Source organism: Nomascus leucogenys, chromosome 1a (assembly GCF_006542625.1).
Source record: "Nomascus leucogenys isolate Asia chromosome 1a, Asia_NLE_v1, whole genome shotgun sequence".
NCBI classification, from domain to species: Eukaryota; Metazoa; Chordata; class Mammalia; order Primates; family Hylobatidae; genus Nomascus; species Nomascus leucogenys.
The window spans coordinates 89,932,900-89,952,734 of record NC_044381.1 but is presented as its reverse complement, the minus strand read 5'-3'; the positions used below and the strand labels follow the sequence as shown (position 1 = coordinate 89,952,734).

Genomic DNA, 19,835 nt, shown 5'->3' with positions numbered 1-19,835 from the left:
ATTCAACAAATACTTGAGCTGGGCCAGGGAGTTTCACTCACTGACATCAAGGGTGAGTTAACATGGTTGAGAATGGTCCCCACACTTCTTTCCCTGGTGACACACACTTCTTATATGTCTTTATTGTACAGTGCAAAAAGGCAGATCTCTTCATTTTATTGTACTGTGCAACACTGTACAATAAATATACAATGCCAGCCACATGTACAATTTAAAATTTCCTAGTGGCCACATTAAAAAAAGTAAAAAGAAATAGGTGAAATTAGTCTTCATAACATATTTTCTTTAATCCAGAAAATCCAAAATATCATTTCAACATATGATCAATGTAAAAATTATAATGAGATATTTTACCTTCTATTTGTCCTGTCTTTGAAATCAGGTGCATTGTTTTATACTTACAGCGCATCTCAATTGGGAGTAGCCACATTTCAAGTGCTCAGTAGTCACCTGTGGCCCATGGCGCCTATATTGGATAGTGAAGCTCAACATTCTCCAGGTGAGATATGGAGGTAATTATTCTGGGGCCACTCTGCTCTCCAAATTAAGCTGTCCAACTAGCTAAATCAAGATAAAAGGGATGGAGTACAATGAAGTGTATTCAAATATATGAATAGCTATGGAGCTTTAGAAATGGGATTTTAGGCTATGGGTGTGGTAGCTCATGCCTGTAATCCCAGAACTTTTGGAGGCTAAGGTAGGAGGATCATATGAGTCCAGGAGTTTGAGATCAGTCTGGGCAACATAGTGTGACCTGGTCTCTACAAAAAATTAAAAAATGAACTGAGTATGGTGGTTTGTCCTGTGGTCTCAGCTACTTGGGAGGCTGAGGTGGGAGGATCGCTTGACCCCAAGAGTTTGAGGCTGCAGTGAGTTATGTTGAGCTGTGTTTCCACCACTGCACTCCAGCCTGAGCAACAGAGCAAGACCCTGTCTGAAAACAATAACAACAATGACAAAAAACCCCAGGGCTTTGGGAGGCTGAGGTGGGTGGATCACCTGAATTCAGAAGTTCGAGACCAGCCTGGCGAGCCTGGCCAACATGGGGAAACTCTGTCTCTACTAAAAATACAAAAAATTCGCTGGACGTGGTGGCGGGCACCAGTAATCCCAGCTACTCCGGAGGCTGAGGCAGGAGAATCGCTTGAACCCGGGAGGTGGAGGTTGCAGTGAGTTGAGATCACACCACTGCACTCCAGCCTGGGCAACAAGAGTGAAACTCCGTCTCAGAAAAAAAAAAAAAAAAAAAAAAATTAGAAAGTGTTTTGGTATCACAATCAGCAAGAAGCCTTTTTTAGGGTTATGTAGTTATGTGACCCCTCATTGAAACATCATTCCTATTTATTATTTTATTCTAATCCAAGTTGTCCATTTGCTCATTTTTCTTGGATTAATGAGTTTAGAAAACTAAATGTGATGGCTAATTTCACTTTCTGTTGTGCCTTGTTTTTTGGATTCCCTACATTCCATATGCCATAAGGAAATAATTAATTATCTCTGTAAGAAATAATAACATGGATTGAAAGCTTGCTGTGTGTCAGACACTTGACATGTATTACCTCATTTAATCCTGGCAAGTAAATATGCCCACGGTAACCCAGCTGGTAAATAGTGGACTCAGGCTGGTAGATTCCAGAGCTCACACTTCTGCCATGTACAGCACTATGAAATTGCCCCAAAACTGCTAAACTTCTCCAAAACTCTGTTTAAGGATACTGTCCTCTTTAAACATGCCTAATGCCTACTCTTTGCTTTTGAACCTTCTGGTAAAAAAAAAAAAAAAAAAGAAATCTTTATATTTTGATCTATAATGTAAACACTAAAGTTAAAATAACTCTTGTTAAATATAACTGTTTCTTTAAAAGTCATAACTGTATTGATAGAGTTAAAATGACATTCCACTGGGTTACAAAAAGCAAGGCTATCCTTTTTTTTTTTTAAAGTACTGTCTTTAATTCACTATTTTCCAATCCAATCAATAAATCTGATCTGACATTTTCAAGTTCGTTAGGTAGTTAGAGATTATGATGGTTTCTGCATCCAGGCCTTAACATGGGAAATGATATGTACATACTTAGAGTATGTGTTTTCTTTAATATGTAATATACATTTGTTTTTTCTCTCTTCCCCCATTAAATTGTAAATCTTGTTCAGGACAGGCTCTACATTTCCTACTTTATCAGGCTGCATGTAAGAAAATACGTTGTCGTCTACTAATCTGGATTGTTGTGTCTTTGATACCTCAAAGAGGTTAGTGGGAGTTCTGACTGATATTTCAAACTCATACTTCTTGGGTCAGAATATAGCGCTTGCTTTTCAATGATGTCCAGGCCCACCTCAGGCAAAGTATAGGCTTTTGAACCAATTCCTTGTCAAATTAGTAAAGAAGGGATTTTTCAAACTTTAATTTTGGAAAAATAGATAACTTTTTCAAACTGTAATCTCTGCCGAGATGCTATGCAAAGAATTTGCAAAGGAATCTATAGAACTTGATTCTGCTTCTTAAATAGGCAGAGAGGAGTTAAAGATTTCAAATCTATTACAAACATAGTGATTCAGCCACGTTCTGTTTATCTGTAAATCTAATAGTGTATGTAGTTGAAATCTTAGAATTCTGGAATGTTTATTTTATTTTATTCATTGTCTTGAGAGGAGCAAAAGGAAGCAAGAGGGCATAGCTTTGAAGAACTGGCAATTTGGCAACTTCTCTCCCCTTGCCACCCCTCCCCCACTATCTTAGCTATTTGACCTGATTAAACAGCTTTGGAATGGTAGCCAGACTTCTGTATGCTAACGAGGCCCCTACCCTATTCGCGATTTAATGCGATTTCATCCACCCAGAGCTTCCCGATGCCCAGTGGAAGCCTGACTTCGCAGAAGTCTCCCAATTTTGTCAGGGGCTCGCCAGTGAAGAGTTCACACTGACTTGAAGCAGACACAGACTCATTGGACGCCTCGGGTCACATCGGATTATTCATTAGCAAATTCTTTCTAAGTAGTGAAAGGTGACGCCAGAATCGCGTGTGCCACTCCTCTAAAGGGACCCTGACAACACCCAGTCCAGGCTCTACAACTTTTGCCTAGGCACTTGCTTCCTAGTAGTAGAAAGTTTCCAAAGGTTGCCTTAAGTCCTCCCTACCCCTAAGCCTAAAGATCAGAGCTCCAGGTCCCACCACCGAGCAGGAATCTGAGCATTTTGGAAGTTTCTGGTGTAGGGGGGAGAACAGAAGGGGTGGTAGCGGGGGACCGCGCAGAGTAACCCTCCTGCACTACGTAAGGAAAGCCCTGGCTGCAGGAGGGAGCGAGCCTGACATTGAGACATTCCAGGGGGAGGGTGAGTTGCTGTCCTGGAGTCGCCAGGAACAGCAGCGGCAGTTCCAAGAAGCGAGAGAGGAAGGTGGCCGAGATAGAGAACACTTCGGGAATAAGAATATTAAAAAGCGGTAGGACCCAGAGCATTAGCAAACGGCAGAGCACACGTAGTAATTTGTTACACGAAAAGGCAGCCTTCCAACTTTTGCACTGGAACACGGGGATTTACCCTTTGGGGGATTAAAAATGTTGATACGCAAAGCCAAAAGCTAATGAATAGGATTCAGTGGCTTGCTGGCAATATTTAAATATTTCTGTCCAGGAGCGCAAACTCTCTGCAGTTATTTAGAAAAGTAGGGAGTTAAACCAAACTATAATACTCTCCCGTGCGTCTCCACTTTCCCCAGCCCGAAAAGGAGCTGCCAGCGCGGTACTGCCCCTTTAAGACCTGCTGGCTCTCGGGCTCTACAAAAGGGAGTGACCTCTGGGCTTTGACAGCTCCCCTAATAACTACCACCGCGCAGGCCCCGCCCACCTAGCGACCAGCCGCGCCGATTGGCCGGCGGGCCGGTATCCCGCGCTGTGATTGGCCCGTCGCTTCCCCTGAGCGAACCTTTAGAACTCTGAGACAGACAATATTCTGTTACATTGTAGCAAAATGGCGACTGTCATTCACAACCCCCTGAAAGCGTAAGTAAGACTAAAAAATGTACATATTCCGCGTGGTTTCAATACGAAAAAAAAGGCGCCTTCTGCGTGGCGAGCGCTGCCAGTGCATTGCGCTTGCAGGCGCCTCCAGCCGCGGCGGGGCTTCTCTCTTCTTTCAGCTCTTACTTCTTTATCTTCTTTTTTTTCCCCCAACGCGCAGAAATGTCAGGAGATGCAATTAACAAGAAGAAAATTGTTACATTTGTGTTCTGCTAAATTGCAGAGAGAACCAGAGATAGGGGTTGCAGGCGGAGAAGCCCGGCGCTCGAGCGCTCTACAGCAGGGGGATCGCGGGAGCTCGGGGACGGCGCGGTCCCCGGAGTCCTCCGCCTCGCGGGCAGGGAGCGCGGCTCTGGGGGCGGCTGGGCGGGGGGCGAGCGTCGGGCAGGGGCCGCCTCGGTGCACTTGGCCGAGCCTTGCGCCCCCGAGCCCGCGGCCCCAGCCCCGCTGCTGGGTCCGCTGGGTCCAGCGGACGGACCGCGGAGGCTCCGGAGTTTGCAGGGCACTCTTCGCCTTCCGATCGCTCGCGGGGAGTTTGTGCAAACCTTCCGGAGTTGGGAGCACCGCGGGGGAAGCAGCGGGTCCCGGGCGTGCTGGGGCCCAGGTGGTCGCCCCGGGCTTTCCCTGGCAGCCCCCGGATCTCGGAGGCGCTCCGGGCGATCGCGCGTGTGTCTGCTCGTGTGTTTGCGAGCGAGCTGGCTTTAGTGGATTAACGACTCGGGTTAACTTGGGGTGGATTTGGAGGCAGGCAAGCCGCAGGTCTTATGAATGGTGTTCTCGCCACCTCTGGGTGAGGCGCTGAGGCAGGCGGAGAGGCGGTTTTGGGGCTCCTGGCCCGAGGGGGCAGCGTCTGCTCCCGGCCGGGCGAGGGGCAGGTGCCTCTGGCCGCCTCGGGGAGACTTTGAGCGCTTGCCCAGATCCTGGACAGAGTGGGGCGGGCCGGGCGAGGACTCGCGGGGGCCAGCCCCGGGTCCAACAGCCAATTTCTGCCTGCCTGCCTTCCTCCTCCTTTTCATCCTGGTTTCCTTCCTTCCTTCCTTCCTTCCAGTCGGTGGAACTGTTAAGCCGCCAAGTCCGCTCGCGATCGCGGAGCCAGGGGTGGCCTCGGAAAACTAGTGTCGCTCTGAAAGGGGTGCTATTGGGTGATGTCGGCAGAGGGTGGCTCCCTCTGTATCCGAGGTGGGCTGGGGGTCCGCACCCCTTCGACCGGGACTTCCCCGCCCGGACGAAGCCGCAGGCGAAGCGGGAGAGGGAGGTGCGGGGCGGGTGGGGGGCGGTTCGTGCCGAATTCTCCCTGGTGCGTGGCCACTGTCGACCCTGGTTCTTTTAATTCAGCTCATTCTCGTCTTCAGCCCTTGGCCACTCCTGGAGTTGAAAACCAGGTTCGCTCCCGGGGACGGTAGGGGGGTTCCTAACGCAAAGGAATGCACGGGGAGAATCGGACGTGTTTGCGCCGGCTCGTCGCCCACCAGAAATAGGGAAAGGGGTAGGAAGGCCCCAGGTTTCAAATATATTTATATGAAAGCTGCCGTTAAGAGGACATTGGAAGCTGAGGCTGATCAGATAGGAGGTCCCGGCTTCAGTTCTGGCTCGGAAGCTCGGATACACTGCGCTTGAACGCCACAGCGTTTCACCCAAGAAAGAAAATGTTTTATGGTAGAATAAATGGGCGTAACTTCGCCGCATCCTCGCTGCCGGTTGCTTTCGCTGCAACACCGCTGATGCTGTTTCTACCGAACCCACAACTGATTTGCAGTTTCCCCATTTCCAGCTGAAATCACATAACCGGGCTGATGCCACCTGGTAAACTCAAGTTAGAGAATCTATTTCACATGTGCACCAGGTTTGTTTCCTACTGGGAAAGCCGTACCCTAGTTACCCGGGAGCCCGCTTTCGCGCGGGCGGGCGCAGTATCTCTAAGCTTGTGTTCCCCTACTCGCTCCAGGGTTTTTTGGATCACAGTAGGGTGCGTGTTTGGGGCGGGAGTCTGTGTAGGGTGGGGTTACGGGTGGAGGAAGGGACAGACGCGGGAAAGAAGGTGGCGGAATCCTGGCTGGTTAGCGGAATTAGTTCTGAATTGTACTTTGTATAATTAGAAACAGTTGCAATGTGATGTATTTGTAATTGTGTCGCCACACACATGCACACACTAGCATACACACAACGCCCCTGCTTGCTTTTTCTAGGTGGGAGTTGCGTGGTCATTTATAATTAGCCATTCCTTTCTGCTTCCCAGACCCTTTCCCTGGGGGTAAAGGGGTGTAAACAATACCACTGACCAGCCCAGCCTTTCACACCCTGGACAGTTTTTGACAACTCCTAACGCAGGAGCACACACGTTGTTATTGGGAGAGGGACACCATCTGCCTTTATTTTTTTAAAAATAACTTGTTTAATAAAACATCTTATATATTTCATTTGTTTTTAAAAGTTGCTGATCAGGAAACAATACACACGTGAATAAATTATGCATGGGATAAATTAGAACAAAGTGCAGAGACACATCCAGCCGAAGGGATGGTGGTGGTGCAGGGAGGAGGGGTAGCGGGGAGAATGGTTTGGAGAGCTATGTTTTTATCCTCATGTGTCCCTCCTGACAATGAAACAGAGCTGAACGACATTAGCATTTTCTCTGTGTGCGTTCTGAGTCTCTCTCTTCCCTCCAAAAAAAAAAAAAAAAAAAAAAAAGCCAACACCACGGACGTCCCCTACAGAAAATGGTCACACAAAGCTTTCCTCAGGATGGGGGGATAAAGTGGTGGTAGTTAATGTGTTGGGAAGAAACGAGCTCAGATTTCCAGCAGCACCTATGCAGGGCTCTGCCTACACTGAGTGTGGGCTATTTTTCACTGTACTAGCTTTTTCCACGTGGGACATTCAATAATTCAATTAGCTGGGGTGATGGGATGGCACAATTTTGAATCTCATTGCTTTGGGGTTTTCCTTAGGGTCCCAAGCTCCTGAAGCCACATCTCCTCTCTTAGCAATTTGGCTTTCTTCCTGCCTGTCTTTGATCTCCCCTCAACTCCCTTTCTTTTTCTTCCTTGTTGTACCCTTCACCCGCTTCCTCTCTGAAGCTGACAGCCCAGCCTCTCTCTCTGTTGTCGCCTTTAACATCTTATTACTGCCCAACAGGGTGTTAGAGGCAGAAATAGGAGCCGCCTGCACTGATCAGATCACAAAGGGGACATGGCAGGTGGCCCCCACAACCAAGCAGTCACATCTGGACAAATAGAATTCAAAAGCACTGGTGGACATGTATGATGTGTAAATGTGTATTACATATTATTTAATTTAGCAGCTACATTGTCTGAGCAAAGATGTGTGAGAGTTACCCTCATTTCTTACATATACAAGCAAGATAACGCCCAGGCAGTGAAGTAAACACATGCAGGTAACATACATATGGATTTGATAAAGGCCTGCATGTAGGTTAGTCACATTCTGGTTGATTTCTGCATACCTGGGAAACATAATGCTTTTGTTATTATTATTATTATCATTATTTTTTGGGACAGGGTGTTGCTCTGTTGCCCAGGCTGGAGTGCAGTGGCAGGATCTTGGCTCACTGCAACCTCTGCCTCCTGGGTTCAGGTGATTCTTGTGCCTTAGCCTCCAGAGTAGCTGGGATTACAGGCACGCACCACTACACCTGGCTAATTTTTGTGTTTTTTAGTGGAGATGGGGTTTCTCCATTTTGGCCAGCTGGTCTCAAACTCGTGGGCTCAAGTGATCTGCCTGCCTTGGCCTCCCAAAGTGCTGGGATTATAGGCGTGAGCCACTGTGTCTGGCCACATAATGCTTTTAATATAAATTTGAATCTTAATATTCTACTTCAGATAAACCACCTTCCCCCAAATCTGCAATCAGTACTTTAAACAACTTACTCTTGTATTACCAAAATCCTGGTTGGTATGCATTTAACTGAGAATGTCTGCCACCTTCTGCCAGACTTGATTATACACATATATGTCTATTATTATAATTGCCTACTTAGAAAAAAAATTATTATTATTCCATATAAACCAACAGGGCTTTACCTTAAGTAATTATTTATAAAGAGACCAATAAACTATTTTGTCATGCTTATAACTGTGAACACACACATACACGTGATTGTATTGAAACTTTCTTTTGTAAAGAGTTAACCTTGCTTGGAGGTATATGTTTATGTCCCTGTTTTGTTGTTAAGAACACTACCCTGGGAGAAGAAAATAAACTTACTTAGCCAAGTCAAACAGCAGGTCATGTGTGTAGATGAACCTCAAATCTAGGTCTCTTTGTGCATTCTATGACCTGTATTAGTGTATTCTAATCTAAAGTGGTTTTGCGCATGTGAAAGTTAGAAGCCAGACCTCACTCTTGCTGTGGCACTCAGTTTAGATATCAGAGGGGAAGGGGTGGGGGTCACATTCCTGGTTCTAATCTGCTCTTAGCTCTTTCTGTTGGGGTTGGGGGATGTGGGTAGGTACTAAGTAGACAGCATTGAGGCCGGGACTTTGTGAACTTGCTGCCTTTTATGGACATTGTTTTAGCTTCTTATGAAAAAGGACCCTCGGACATTGTAAGCCAACAGATTCCCAAGAAACTGTTCTCCATCTGCTTCTCGTTGCCACTATAAAAAAGCCCTAAATTCTCCAAACTTCATTAGCACACATTATTTTTCAATGGGTAAATGTCTGCTTTTGATGAGACACCTATGATGGAGATTAATGTCTGCGAGAACCCAAGTGGAGGCATTGTCACAGGGTAAACCTCTGAAAATAGCCTGGCCTGCAGGCCTCCCGGGAGACATTGAAGACTGCCAGTTGAATGGGAGCTGCTCAGTCACATAAGGTGGGCTTGAATTCAGAGACAGCTGAGTTGGAGACCTCTCATCTTCCTCTTTTTGGAATCATGCAGGTAGCTGGAATTTGGATACATCTGAGAAAGACCATATTGTCTAAAGCTCTTTCAGAGCCATCTGTTCAGATCAATGCAAAAAATAAAATGCCATGGTCAGCATGTTTTTTTTTGAGCATGCACCAGAAAAAGAATGGAAACTGAGGCTGATGTTTCAGTTTTCTAAGGCAGCTATGCTGACAGTAGTGGCGATGGGGGCTGGGTCATAAAAAGGCACCAGAATCCAGGCCTGTTTATTATCCCAACCTCTGCAAAGTAACTTTTGTGGTTTTTGAGTATTTTGAAAGTCACTAGAAAACAGAAATGTAGCCAAATGTGGCAAACCTCTGGCCAAAAAAATCCCACAACCACTGAAATATTTTTTGCCCAGCTACGACCGAACAGGGATATTTTGTAAGCACGGCCCTAATTTTAAATAGTCTTTAAATATGAAGGTATTTAACAAGGAAAGATAGAGAGTGGCCTTGGGTAGGGGGAGGATGGAGGAGTGGGTAAAACCACTGTGTGGTCTGGAACTCTGCAAAGAGTATTGTTGAACTGCAAGAGAGACTGATATTGTGATCCATTGCAAATTCCAAAGTTTTCTAGTTGTTTGAGTGACTGGGGAGAGATGAGGTGTTGTAGTGTTTTTGTAATTTGTTTTTCTTATTGGTCCGGTTACTGGTGTTTCACAGTCTGTCAAACCATATGGATGAATGGAGCTAGCATCGTAAAACTGTCACTGAGGGAAGGTTTTTGAAGCCTGTGATTTGCATTAGAGTTTTAAAAGCAGTGGTTAGGAGGTGTTGGTGGGGCAGGGGGAAGAGGAGCAGACTGGAGAATTTCTAGGCTGTGTGTTTGTGAATATTAGTGTGGCAGGCAGTGACAAGGGAAGGGAGAGAATCCCTGAGGAGGTTACAATTTAGGGGCAATGTGTGGAAGCAGGGAGGGGGAGAGGATTAGGCTCAGAGCTCCTAATAATGGGGTTCAAATAGCCCACATTGAGTCCTCACCAGCCAGGCCTCAGTTCTGAGCCTGGGGAACAATGCTGGCACATGTCTAATCCCCCGTTTGCACCCTCTCCTCCCTCTCTGAATCTGGGGACTGTGATCATCTCAGGTTGCTGATAAAAGGTTTTTTTTTAGTTGTTGTTATTCACCTTGAAAATCTGCTGTTTGAATGATCTGCAATTGGAAGCTCTACCAGAAAGTTTTTCCCATCCTCACACTTTCGCCTGCTATTGATGAAACCTGTCTCAACCTCTTTTCCTCTTCCATGTTCATTTCTCACCAGTGGCTGATTTTTTGTAGCCTTAGTGACTTCAGAGTAATGGAGGAGAAAAAGCCCTGGGAGAGGAATCCCAAGCCTTGAGCTCCGCTTCCAGAGCTACAGGCAACTAGCTTGTGATCTGGGACACAGAACTTCTTTGAGCCGCATATTCCTTGTCTTTATGATGGTGATGTACTTTGATTCCCCAAATTCCTTTCAAGCCAGCAACTTTCTGGCTCTTATTATGGTGGATTAGGACAGAGAGGACAGTTAGGGGCCAGAGTTCTGATTTTTTCTTATTTTTAAAGTGTGGCTCTAAAGAGAACATTTAAGACTGGAGATTTCCACGGTTTCTTATTCTCTGGTTCAGTCTTGCTACATGGTGCTCCCTTCTTGGAGTTCTAACCTGGGTGGAACTTCCTATTCCTTCTCAAGGTCTGAGGCTGAGGACCAGGTGGTGGGCCATTTAGAATGTGGGCTTTTCCTCTGGCTCTTCCTTTTCAGTGCTTTTCTTCTTACTAGCATCCCATCCAGAAGCTGATGAGAACGAGGAACTTGAAGACCAATTGGCCTATTTTGTTGTGGATAAGCACTCAGTTTTTGGGGGTTAAAAGACTGGAATCACTGAGAACATCTGTATTTTGCTTCCTTTTTTTTTTTTTTTTTTTTTTAATGTGTGTGTGTGTGTGTGTGTGTGTGTGTGTGTGTTTGGAGGCAGAAGGGTAATCAATTTTCCAGCCAGTCCTCTGGTCTGGATTTTATTTGCCCATGATCTCTCTGGCCTTCTCCTCTACTATGGCACCTATCCCAATTAATCTGAAAATAAAGTGCTTATTTTATTTTAATTTGGGCAGCCATAGGTACCTGGATATTTAATGAGCTGAAGTAAGTGGACCTGTACTGATGTCTCACTGAGCTTCGTCTAGCGTACCTGTATTACTGCTGAGGAAATGGAGGTGCCTAGCAGTTGTATGGAACTAGCCACTACCTGAGTGGGTATTAGACAAGACTAGACTGGACTTCATGCCACCCCTTCAGTGACATATCTCCAGAACATCTCAGATTTCAGTGGGGACATTATTATCAGGCTTTTCTTTGGTGGAAAGCTTCCATGGCAGTTTTTTTGCAAGCATAAAGAGAAGGGGGAGGAGGTTGCAGAACCCATCAGAGTCTACACAGGAGCTGGTGTGTAAATTCTGAGACTTTAAAGAGAAAACAAAATGGTCACCCTGAACTCCAGCAGAGAGAGGCTTTCCCTCAATTTTTCTTCATTGTGCTAAAATATACATAACATACAGTGTACCATTTTAGCCATTTTAAAGTGTGCAATTCAGTGGCATTAAGTACATTTATTTTTAATCTTTAGTAGAGATGGAGGTCTTGCTATGTTGCCCAGACTGGTCTTGAAATCCTGGCCTCAAGCGATCCTCCCACCTTGTGCAACCATCATCACCATCAGTTTCCAGACCCTTTTCTTTCTTTCTTTTTTTAGATGGAGTCTCGCTCTGTCACCCAGGCTGGAGTGCAGTGACGCGATTTTGGCTCACTGCAACCTCTGCCTCCCAGGTTCAAGTGATTCTCTTGTCTCAGTCTGCCGAGTAGCTGGGACTACAGGCATGCACCATCACACCTGGCTAATTTTTGTATTTTTAGTAGAGACAGGGTTTCACCATGTTGGCCAGGCTGGTCTTGAACTCCTGACCTCAGATGATCCACCCGCCTCACCTTCCCAAAGTGCTGGGATTATAGGCATGAGCCACCGCGCCCAGCTGCCCAGACCCTTTTCATCATCCCAGACAGAAACTTTGTATGCATTAAACAATACTTTTCCATCCCCTGCTTCCTACCATCCCTGGGAACCACCATTCTGCATTCTTAGCACCCCATATAAGGGGAAACATACAATATTTGTTCTTCTGTGTCTGGCTTATTTCACTTAGCATAATGTCTTCAATGTTTGTTCATCCGTGCTGTAGCATAGTCAGAACTTGATTCCTTTCTATGGCCATTGTATGGATAGCCCACATTTTGTTTACCCATTTAACTGCTGATGGGCATTTGAGTTGTTTCACCTTTTGGCTGTTTGAATAATGCTGCCATGAACATTGGCATACAAGTATCTGTTTGAGTCCCCATTTTCATTTCTTTTGGGTTTTCACCATGCCTAGATCTCCTTCATTTTTGGACTGTAAAATCTAGGGACTAGGCTAGGCTCACGCCTGTAATCTTAGCGCTTTGGGAAGCTGAGGCAGGAGGATCCCTTGAGCTTAGGCATTCAAGACCAGCCTGGGCATATCATGAGACCCTGTTGCTACAAAAAAAAAAAAAAAAAAAAAAGCCGGGTGTGGTGGTATACACCTGTGGTCCTAGCTACTCGGGAGGCTGAGGCAGGAAGATGGCTTGAGCCCAGGAGGTTGAGGCTGCAGTGAGCTGTGATCCCGCTACTGTACTTCAGCCTGGGTGACAGAGCAAGACCTTATCTCAAAAAACCAAAACAAAAACAAAAAAACCCCCCAAAAATTAGTGGCTACATTTCTAGATAATATAGGCATTCTCCACCTTATAAACTAAACAAACAAACAAGAAAACCAAACCTAATACTATTACAGAATTCAACCTCTCTGCCTCTCCCTCCATTGGCAGTCCATTACGTTTTGGGATAAACACACTGGGAACTAGGAACCCAGAGACTCACTTCTCCCATCCCCAGCCACAGGGATTGCCTTCCCCTCATATCCCCCTTCCTGTTTTTTTTTTTTTTTTTTTTTTTTGAGACGGAGTCTTGCTCTGTTGCCCAGGCTGGAGTGCAGTGGTGTGATCTCGGCTCACTGCAAGCTCCGCCTCCCAGGTTCACGCCATTCCGCCTTCCCCATTCCCCAGCCTCAGCCTCCTGAGTAGCTGGGATTACAGGCGCCCGCCATCACGCCCAGTTAATATATGTATTTTTTGTATTTTTAGTAGAGACAGGGTTTCACTGTGTTAGCCAGGACGGTCTCGATCTCCTGACCTCGTGATCCGCCCTCCTTGGCCTCCCGAAGTGCTGGGATTACAGGTGTGAGCCACCGCCAGCCTATATCCCCCTTCCTTTGAGGGCAGGGACTCCTCGTGGGGGTCAGGGTTTGGGTTTGAGGCAGTTCCAGGGACTGTAGCACTAGCAGTTACCTGGTGAGGCTTGGAGTGAAGGCTTCCTGGGTGGATGGAGATGTGATGTCTGACAACAGGAGGTGGGTGGAAGCACGGTGATGACAGGATAGGTTGGGGGACAGGAGTTAGCAAGTCAGGCCTGTCCTTCCAAACAGCCAGGAGAGCTTGTGTCTCCCTTCTCCTCCCTTCCGCTGCCCCCAGCCTGGCTTCCCCGCAGCAGCCCACATGAAATAATGGATGTGGAAACATTTCAGAAGGTGGAAAGTGCAAATGTGAGGTGTTACTATGAGAACTAAAAAGTTTCCTGTAGCTGACCATGGCCTCCTCAGAAAGTCAATAATACCTATATATTAAACATTATTTTAAATATTAAAACAAAAATAAATGTTTCTGGCATACCCATCACATCTAATCATTGTTTCTCAGGAAATGCAAGGTCTACTCATCCAGGCGTGTGTAAACAGCCCTGGGATCGCAGTGGGATTTTCCTATTGTCTGGGTTTGAAGTAAGTGAGAATGTGAGCTCAGGGGAAACCCTCATTTCATTTCCGGTCATAGCCCTGACCTGAGTTCACCCACCAAACCAGAGGAAGCAGAAGCGCAGTGGGTAGAGTGGGGCACTCTTCTGGGAACTTGGGCCTTTGGTCCTTGCCTGGTCTCTGGCTCCTCCTTCAACTGAGATGACTGAGGGAGAGAGAAGAAGTGGAGGCGGGGCGGGGGCTTAGATCCGCTTGTGAATAAGGAGGGTGAGCTGTTGGCATTGGAGGTCAGTGGCAAGAATGGATTCTTTTTCTTTTTCTTTTTTTTTTTTTTTTTTTTGAGACAGAGTCTCGCTCTGTCGCCTAGGCTGGAGTGCAGTGGCGTGATCTTGGCTCACTGCAGCCTCCGCCTCCCAGGTTCAAGTGATCTTGTACTTCAGCCACAGGAGTAGCTGAGATTAAAGGCACATGCCACCACACCCAGCGAATTTTTGTATTTTCAGTAGAGATTGGGTTTTATCATGTTGGCCAGGCTGCTCTCGATCTCCTGACCTCAAGTGATCTGCCCACCTGGGCCTCCCCAAGTGCTGGGATTACAGGTGTAAGCCACCATGCCGGGCCAGATTCTTTATAGAAAAGTAGACCAGAGAGCATTGTGGTGGGGTCAGATCTCAGAGTTACACAAATGTCTTGGTTGCCAGCCTTGGAAATGGTTCAGATTCAATCTTGCTGCAAAGCTACAACTTCATTTTCTTTTCTCTTATATATTTTTTGGAGATAGGGTCTCACTCTGTCACCCAGGCTGGAGTGCAGTAGTGCGATCACTCTGTCACCTAGGCTGGAGTGCAGTGGTGCCATCACAGCTCACTGTGGCCCCAAACTCCTTGACTCAAGTGATCTCCCACCTCAGCTTCCCAAGTAGCTGGGACTACAGGTGCATACTGCCACACTTAATTTTTAAATTGTTATAGAGATGGGGGTCTCACTGTGCTGCCCAGGCTGGTCTTGAACTTCTGGCCTCAAGTGATCCTCTTACTTCAGCCTCCCAAAATGCTGGGATTGCAGGTGAAAACCACTGCACTTGGCCCTGCAACTTTCCTTTACAAGAGCAAATGAAGCAAAAAACGTCATCCCTACTCCTGCTGTCCTCAACCAGCAACTCTCGATACATCTTTGGCTGCCAGTTGAGCACAACGAGAACTGTCTCATCCTCTTTGGAGTTCCTTCATCCCGCAACCAACACGGATTGCCTGCCTGCCCCAAGAACTAATCAGCACAGTCGCCTGCCTCCCTCCCTACATTGAGGAGCTTCCACTCCAACAGAGACTTCTGAACTGTCTGTTTCTTCTCCTAGACCCTTGTTTTTTGGCAGGGCAAAGTAAGTGCTAGCAAACCAGGAGGCTGACTGCTGCCCTCAGCTTTTCCTAGGAAAAACACTATAGGTGAGGGGGGTGGGGAGAAGGGGAGGCAACGTGGTGCTGGTGATAGGGGGAGGGCAGGGTGGATGGGGCAGTGGGAGTGGAGAGAATATATTCTCTCCTGCTAATTATTTTCCCTGAGGACTTAGCCAATGCAGAACCATCTATTATCGTGGGAGCGCTCTATGGTGGTTCTGCCTGTGATGAATGCTAAGTGGAAACAAGCAAAAAAAATTAACAGGCGGCTGCTTCTGTCCACCTAATTAAAATGCATATCCAAATGCATAATTCCTTATGTTTCCCCATGCACACACTCCCCTTCCAATCCCAGTTCTATGGAGGAGAAAAAAACACTTTCCCCCAATCATTTCTCTTGATTATATTTTCATCAAGGAAGAACTGGAGGGTTTCCCCTTAGAATAGAGAAGGGCCTGTTCTTCTAACACTTCTGAAATAGCTGGCTTTTGACTTAGATTGAGCCCCAAAATTTGGAGCTCTTTTTCATTTTAAACACAAAAACTAGCTGCAGAAAAAAGGGAGAAGGAAAGAAGTAAAGAAAGAAAAAAGAGTTCCCACCATTTCTGCTGACCTTTTAGTTTTGTGTTAAAAGTCTGGCTTTGATCAGCAATGACAATTTTGAGGATCTTTTCTGTCTTCTCTTCCTCTTCATTACTTTTCCTGACTCTGCACTGCCTTCCCTGGTCCCCCAGATAAACATAACCCAAGTTTTGTAGAGAGATTTTAGAAGGCGAAGACACAGCTACCTTTGCAGATCAAGGAGAAAGAAAAAAAACCCCAAAGCTTCGGCCTTTGGGGGCGTTATCAGAGGTGCCAACGTCACACTCCTAAGTATGTTTTGAATCAAACAAACCTTTTCATCCTTATCTTCCCCGCCTTCACTTACCCAGCTGATCATTTTCTCCCTCTCCAAAGAATAACTTTATTCAGTGGTCATAAAATATTTAATAAAACATGAAACTTAAGTCACTGCGTTCAATTTGTCATCACAGCCATCTCAGTGGCAGACCCCCTTCCCCCAGCTGGCCCACCCCCTCCTGAAGCCCCTTGCCTGCCCTCCACAGCAGCCCCAGCTGTTGATTTATCAGGGCTGGCCGGCTCAGCAGTGCATGGAGATTGCTTTTAATTAACTCTCTTCATTTTTCCCAATCTTCAGGGAGCAGCAGCCCTTTAATGATTTTAATATTTTATTTGGATTTATATCTGCCTTATTTGTTGTTTGACTTCCGCATTTGTTCTTCCTGAATCGCCTCCAGACTGATAGATTTATTTGTCCCTTTCCTCTTACCCCCAAGACCTTTCAAGAGAAGGGATGGTGGATTCCAAAGAAGGCCGTCTTCCCAGGCTTCCCACTATCGACACAGGGAGAATACCCAGTGTTGGCCTTATGTGATGGTTTGGATTGGAAACTTTGTCTTGGGAAACCCAGTCTCACCTGCGTCTTAGCTTAAGGAGTTTCTGAGCTTTGTGTTAAAAACAACAACAGCAGCAGCAACAACAACAACAACAACAACAGCTCTGAATTTTAGAGAATCAGATCTCTGCCTCTTTCATGCCTCTGTAAGGGAGTGAGTTGCCTTGGAGAGTTGGTTAAAAACTGCTTCCCCAGTTTCACTGTTAGTAGTAGTTTGAGGTCTGTCATCCTGCTCACCCCAGCCTTCCATAGTTCAGTGGGGTTTTTGGAGCTGCAGGAGGATGATGGCTTTAGGGAAGGACTGGATGTAGGTTCAATCAAGTCTTCCTGCTGCTTTATGTGCCTTTAGGTGTGTGTGGCATGTGTTAAGCAACTTCTTGGAAGAGTAACCATAGGTACGATCTGAAAGAGGAAGTGAAGAGGCACCAATTGCCTTCTCTACTAGAGGCTGCCTTCTCCTTTAACCCTCAGTTCCCCTTCTCATGCCTACTCCCCAGAGGTGGGAAAACATACAACCAGCAGAACACCTTCCAGCCGGGTGCAGTGGCTCATGCTTGTAATCCCAGCACTTTGGGAGGCCTAGGTGGGCAGGTCGCTTGAGCCCAGGAGTTCGAGCCAGCCTGGGCAACATGGCAAAATCCCATAGAAAAACTAGTTGGGTGTGGTGGCACGTGCCTTTAGTCACAGTTATTTGGGAGGCTGAGGTGGGAGGATCACCCGAGCCCAAGAGGTTGAGGCTTCAGTGAGCCGTGTTTGTGCCACTGCACTCCAGCCTGGGCAACAGAGTGAGACCGTGTCTGAAAAAACAAAAAACAACGCCTTTCGATCGTTCTCCTCTCAGCCTACCTTTGGCTGCAAAGTCTACTCCTTACCCCAACAGCCCCTGGGAGGCCTGACAGATAGACTTATGAGGGGCTAGTTTCAGAACTAGCTTGTCCACAAAATGCCCTTTTGGCATCTGGGTTTGGTGATGTGTCTTCAGGGTTACTTGTTGCTAGGCAACTGCCAACTAAAGTTTGAGCCTGATCTGGCGATTGCAGTGAATTGCCTGGGTGACTTGAATCCACATTTAGGGACTCCAATTTGCAATATTGGCTCCAGGAACAGGAGGCTGAGAAGACTGTCTTCCATGTGGCTTTATGGAAAGAGATACTGGTTTTCAAAGTCTAGCCCAGAGCCTGGCACACAGTCAGTACACACAGGTATTTGTTTTGGTGATGCCAATGGTGATTTCTTTCCATCTCCTTATACTGGAATGCTCTTCTCATCCCTTTAGTTCTGCCAGTTCTGAAAACTTACTATGTCTGTTACTGAGCCATATGCAGGAGACAGACAGGGAGAAACTGGATTCTACACCACAGTCTAGTGTGCAGGCTACTCGGTCTTGATGGGTGTTTCTTTTTCACCTTTCTTTGGCAATCACAGGCCCTTTCAAGAATCCTATGAAAGTTGTGGATCATCTCCCCAGAAAAAAAGCATAAAGATGTGAAAATCTGCCTATGGTTTTATGGGGTTCACAGACCTGGAAGAGCCCATCTCTGGATGCCCTGGAGGCCCATGGGCTCTAGGGTAAGAACCTCAGCGTGAGAGATATGTGTGAACTTGTTAGTCTGAGAGGATGCTCTGTGTCCCTGCCCAGAGAGACGGCTCCGGTCACACATTCCCCTGGTGTCTGAGCAAACTGCTTGTGGCTCCTCTGGGCAGGTGGTTTGATTGTCCTCCACCTCCACCCTGTCCATGGGTACATTTGATGTACATCTGTCTACTCATCTTCCAGATGGTTTAAGTGGCCCCTCTCCCTGGTGGAGCCCTTGCTGACCCTCAGATGGAATTGGCTACACCTGCCCTGGGCCATGCAGTCCTGAGTGCACTCTTCTCTCTCAGTCACTGAAATAATTGACAGTAGTTAGTTAGCAGTAAGGGCGTGGAAACCAGGGACTGTAGCCACATATGACTTTCTTTTCTTTTTTTTGGGAGATGGAATCTCTGTCTGTCTCACCCAGGCTGGAGTGCAGTGGTGCAGCTCACTGCAACCTCCACTTCCCAGGTTCAAGCAATTCTCCTATCTTGGCCTCCCGAGTAGCTGGGACAACAGGTGCACACCACCATACCCAGCTAATTTTGTATTTTCAGTAGAGATGGGGTTTCACCATGTTGGCCAGGCTGGTCTCGAACTCCTGACCTCCAGTGATCCACCTGCCTCGGCCTCCTAAAGTGCTGGGATTACAGGTGTGAGCCACCAAGACTGGCCACATGTGCCTTTCTATCCCAAGGACCTAGTCTAGCAGGCATGTAGGAAACGTGGGGAATAGTTGAGTGGGTGAAGCCTGCAGGCAGACAACCTACTCTGCTACCCGTGTTTGCTTCTAGCACTCTAGAAAGTTGATATGTTTCTTATTCTCTCCCTTCATGGCAGGAGTCTGAAAAAGGCAGAATTCCTCCCCAAAGAGGCTTCAGTTTCAGGAGTTGGGAAACAGATGCAGGTTTGGCCTTGCTTGCATGTAGGATGTGCATTTATGACATGTGGCAGCCTCGCTCATTCTAGCCTCTTGTTTCTTGGTCACTTTAAAAAGCTTAGCTTTCTCACTTTGGTCTTGAGAAGTAAAGACAAACCTTTTTGCTTTGCTTTCTTTCAGGGGAGTCAGTAACTCCTGGCTTATGGATAGTCACTGATAAATCAACTCCATTTTTATTCAGTGCCTCCTCTATGCTTAGCTGTGTGTGGGATTTCCTTTAGCTTTATTTATACTGGAGGACTCTTTTTTCTTTTGAGTTTTTAAGATAGAGAAGACCAGAAGATGCAAAGCACTGTAATGATTTAAACCCAAGGCTGGGATCTGGTGAACATCTACTGTCTGTTCCATGGAGCTTTAGTCCAGTCACTGTTTTCAGATACACCTTCTTTGAGAGAATGCCTTTTGTATACTTTCACAGTATCAATGCCTAGAGAGAGAATGATTTTTCCTATGACTCTGTGTCCCAAACCAGTATAGCAGATCACTTCATTCAAAAGGATGAACTTCATTCATCCTTCAAAAAGAATGGCCTAGGGCTCACACGAGGGCCTTTCTCTCTGGTATTGAGAGAGATAGAGATACCAGCATATCACTGTAACTTTTGTATGTCCTCCAAATAATTGTGTGTGGGGGGCTTTTTGGAAGAGCGTACCACCATGAAGAGGCCTGAAGGAGG

The 19,835-nt window shown here is 46.5% G+C and overlaps 2 protein-coding genes across 4 annotated transcripts in view; both read left to right on the top strand.

Moving 5' to 3' along the window:
- Positions 1-430: 430 nt before the first annotated feature.
- The window catches only part of DPF3 (double PHD fingers 3), a 282,508-nt gene continuing 263,103 nt past the window's right edge, over positions 431-19,835 (top strand). For 2 of the 3 annotated variants that reach the window (XR_004030095.1, XM_003263659.4), the window contains exon 1: positions 3,922-4,002. Coding sequence is in view for 1 of the 3 variants with exons in the window: in XM_003263659.4 (XP_003263707.1) it covers positions 3,971-4,002 (32 nt within the window). In the remaining 2 variants the exon portion in view is untranslated. Of the gene's footprint in view, positions 500-3,921; positions 4,003-19,835 lie in introns of those variants that run through there. The other variant, XM_030812922.1, reaches the window with a different exon arrangement.
- Positions 4,193-4,725, top strand: LOC115835154. Its single transcript, XM_030812927.1, has 2 exons — positions 4,193-4,601; positions 4,652-4,725. Exons 1-2 carry the CDS (start codon positions 4,193-4,195, stop codon positions 4,723-4,725), a joined length of 483 nt encoding a protein of 160 aa, XP_030668787.1.

Excerpts from the sequence above, each read along its gene's own strand:
- LOC115835154 (XM_030812927.1), top strand. The coding sequence starts at position 4,193 with ATGCAATTAACAAGAAGAAAATTGTTACATTTGTGTTCTGCTAAATTG. Across the intron at positions 4,602-4,651 it reads CACCGCGGGGGAAGCAGCGG|CCCCCGGATCTCGGAGGCGC; the intron begins GTCCCGGGCGTG and ends TTTCCCTGGCAG.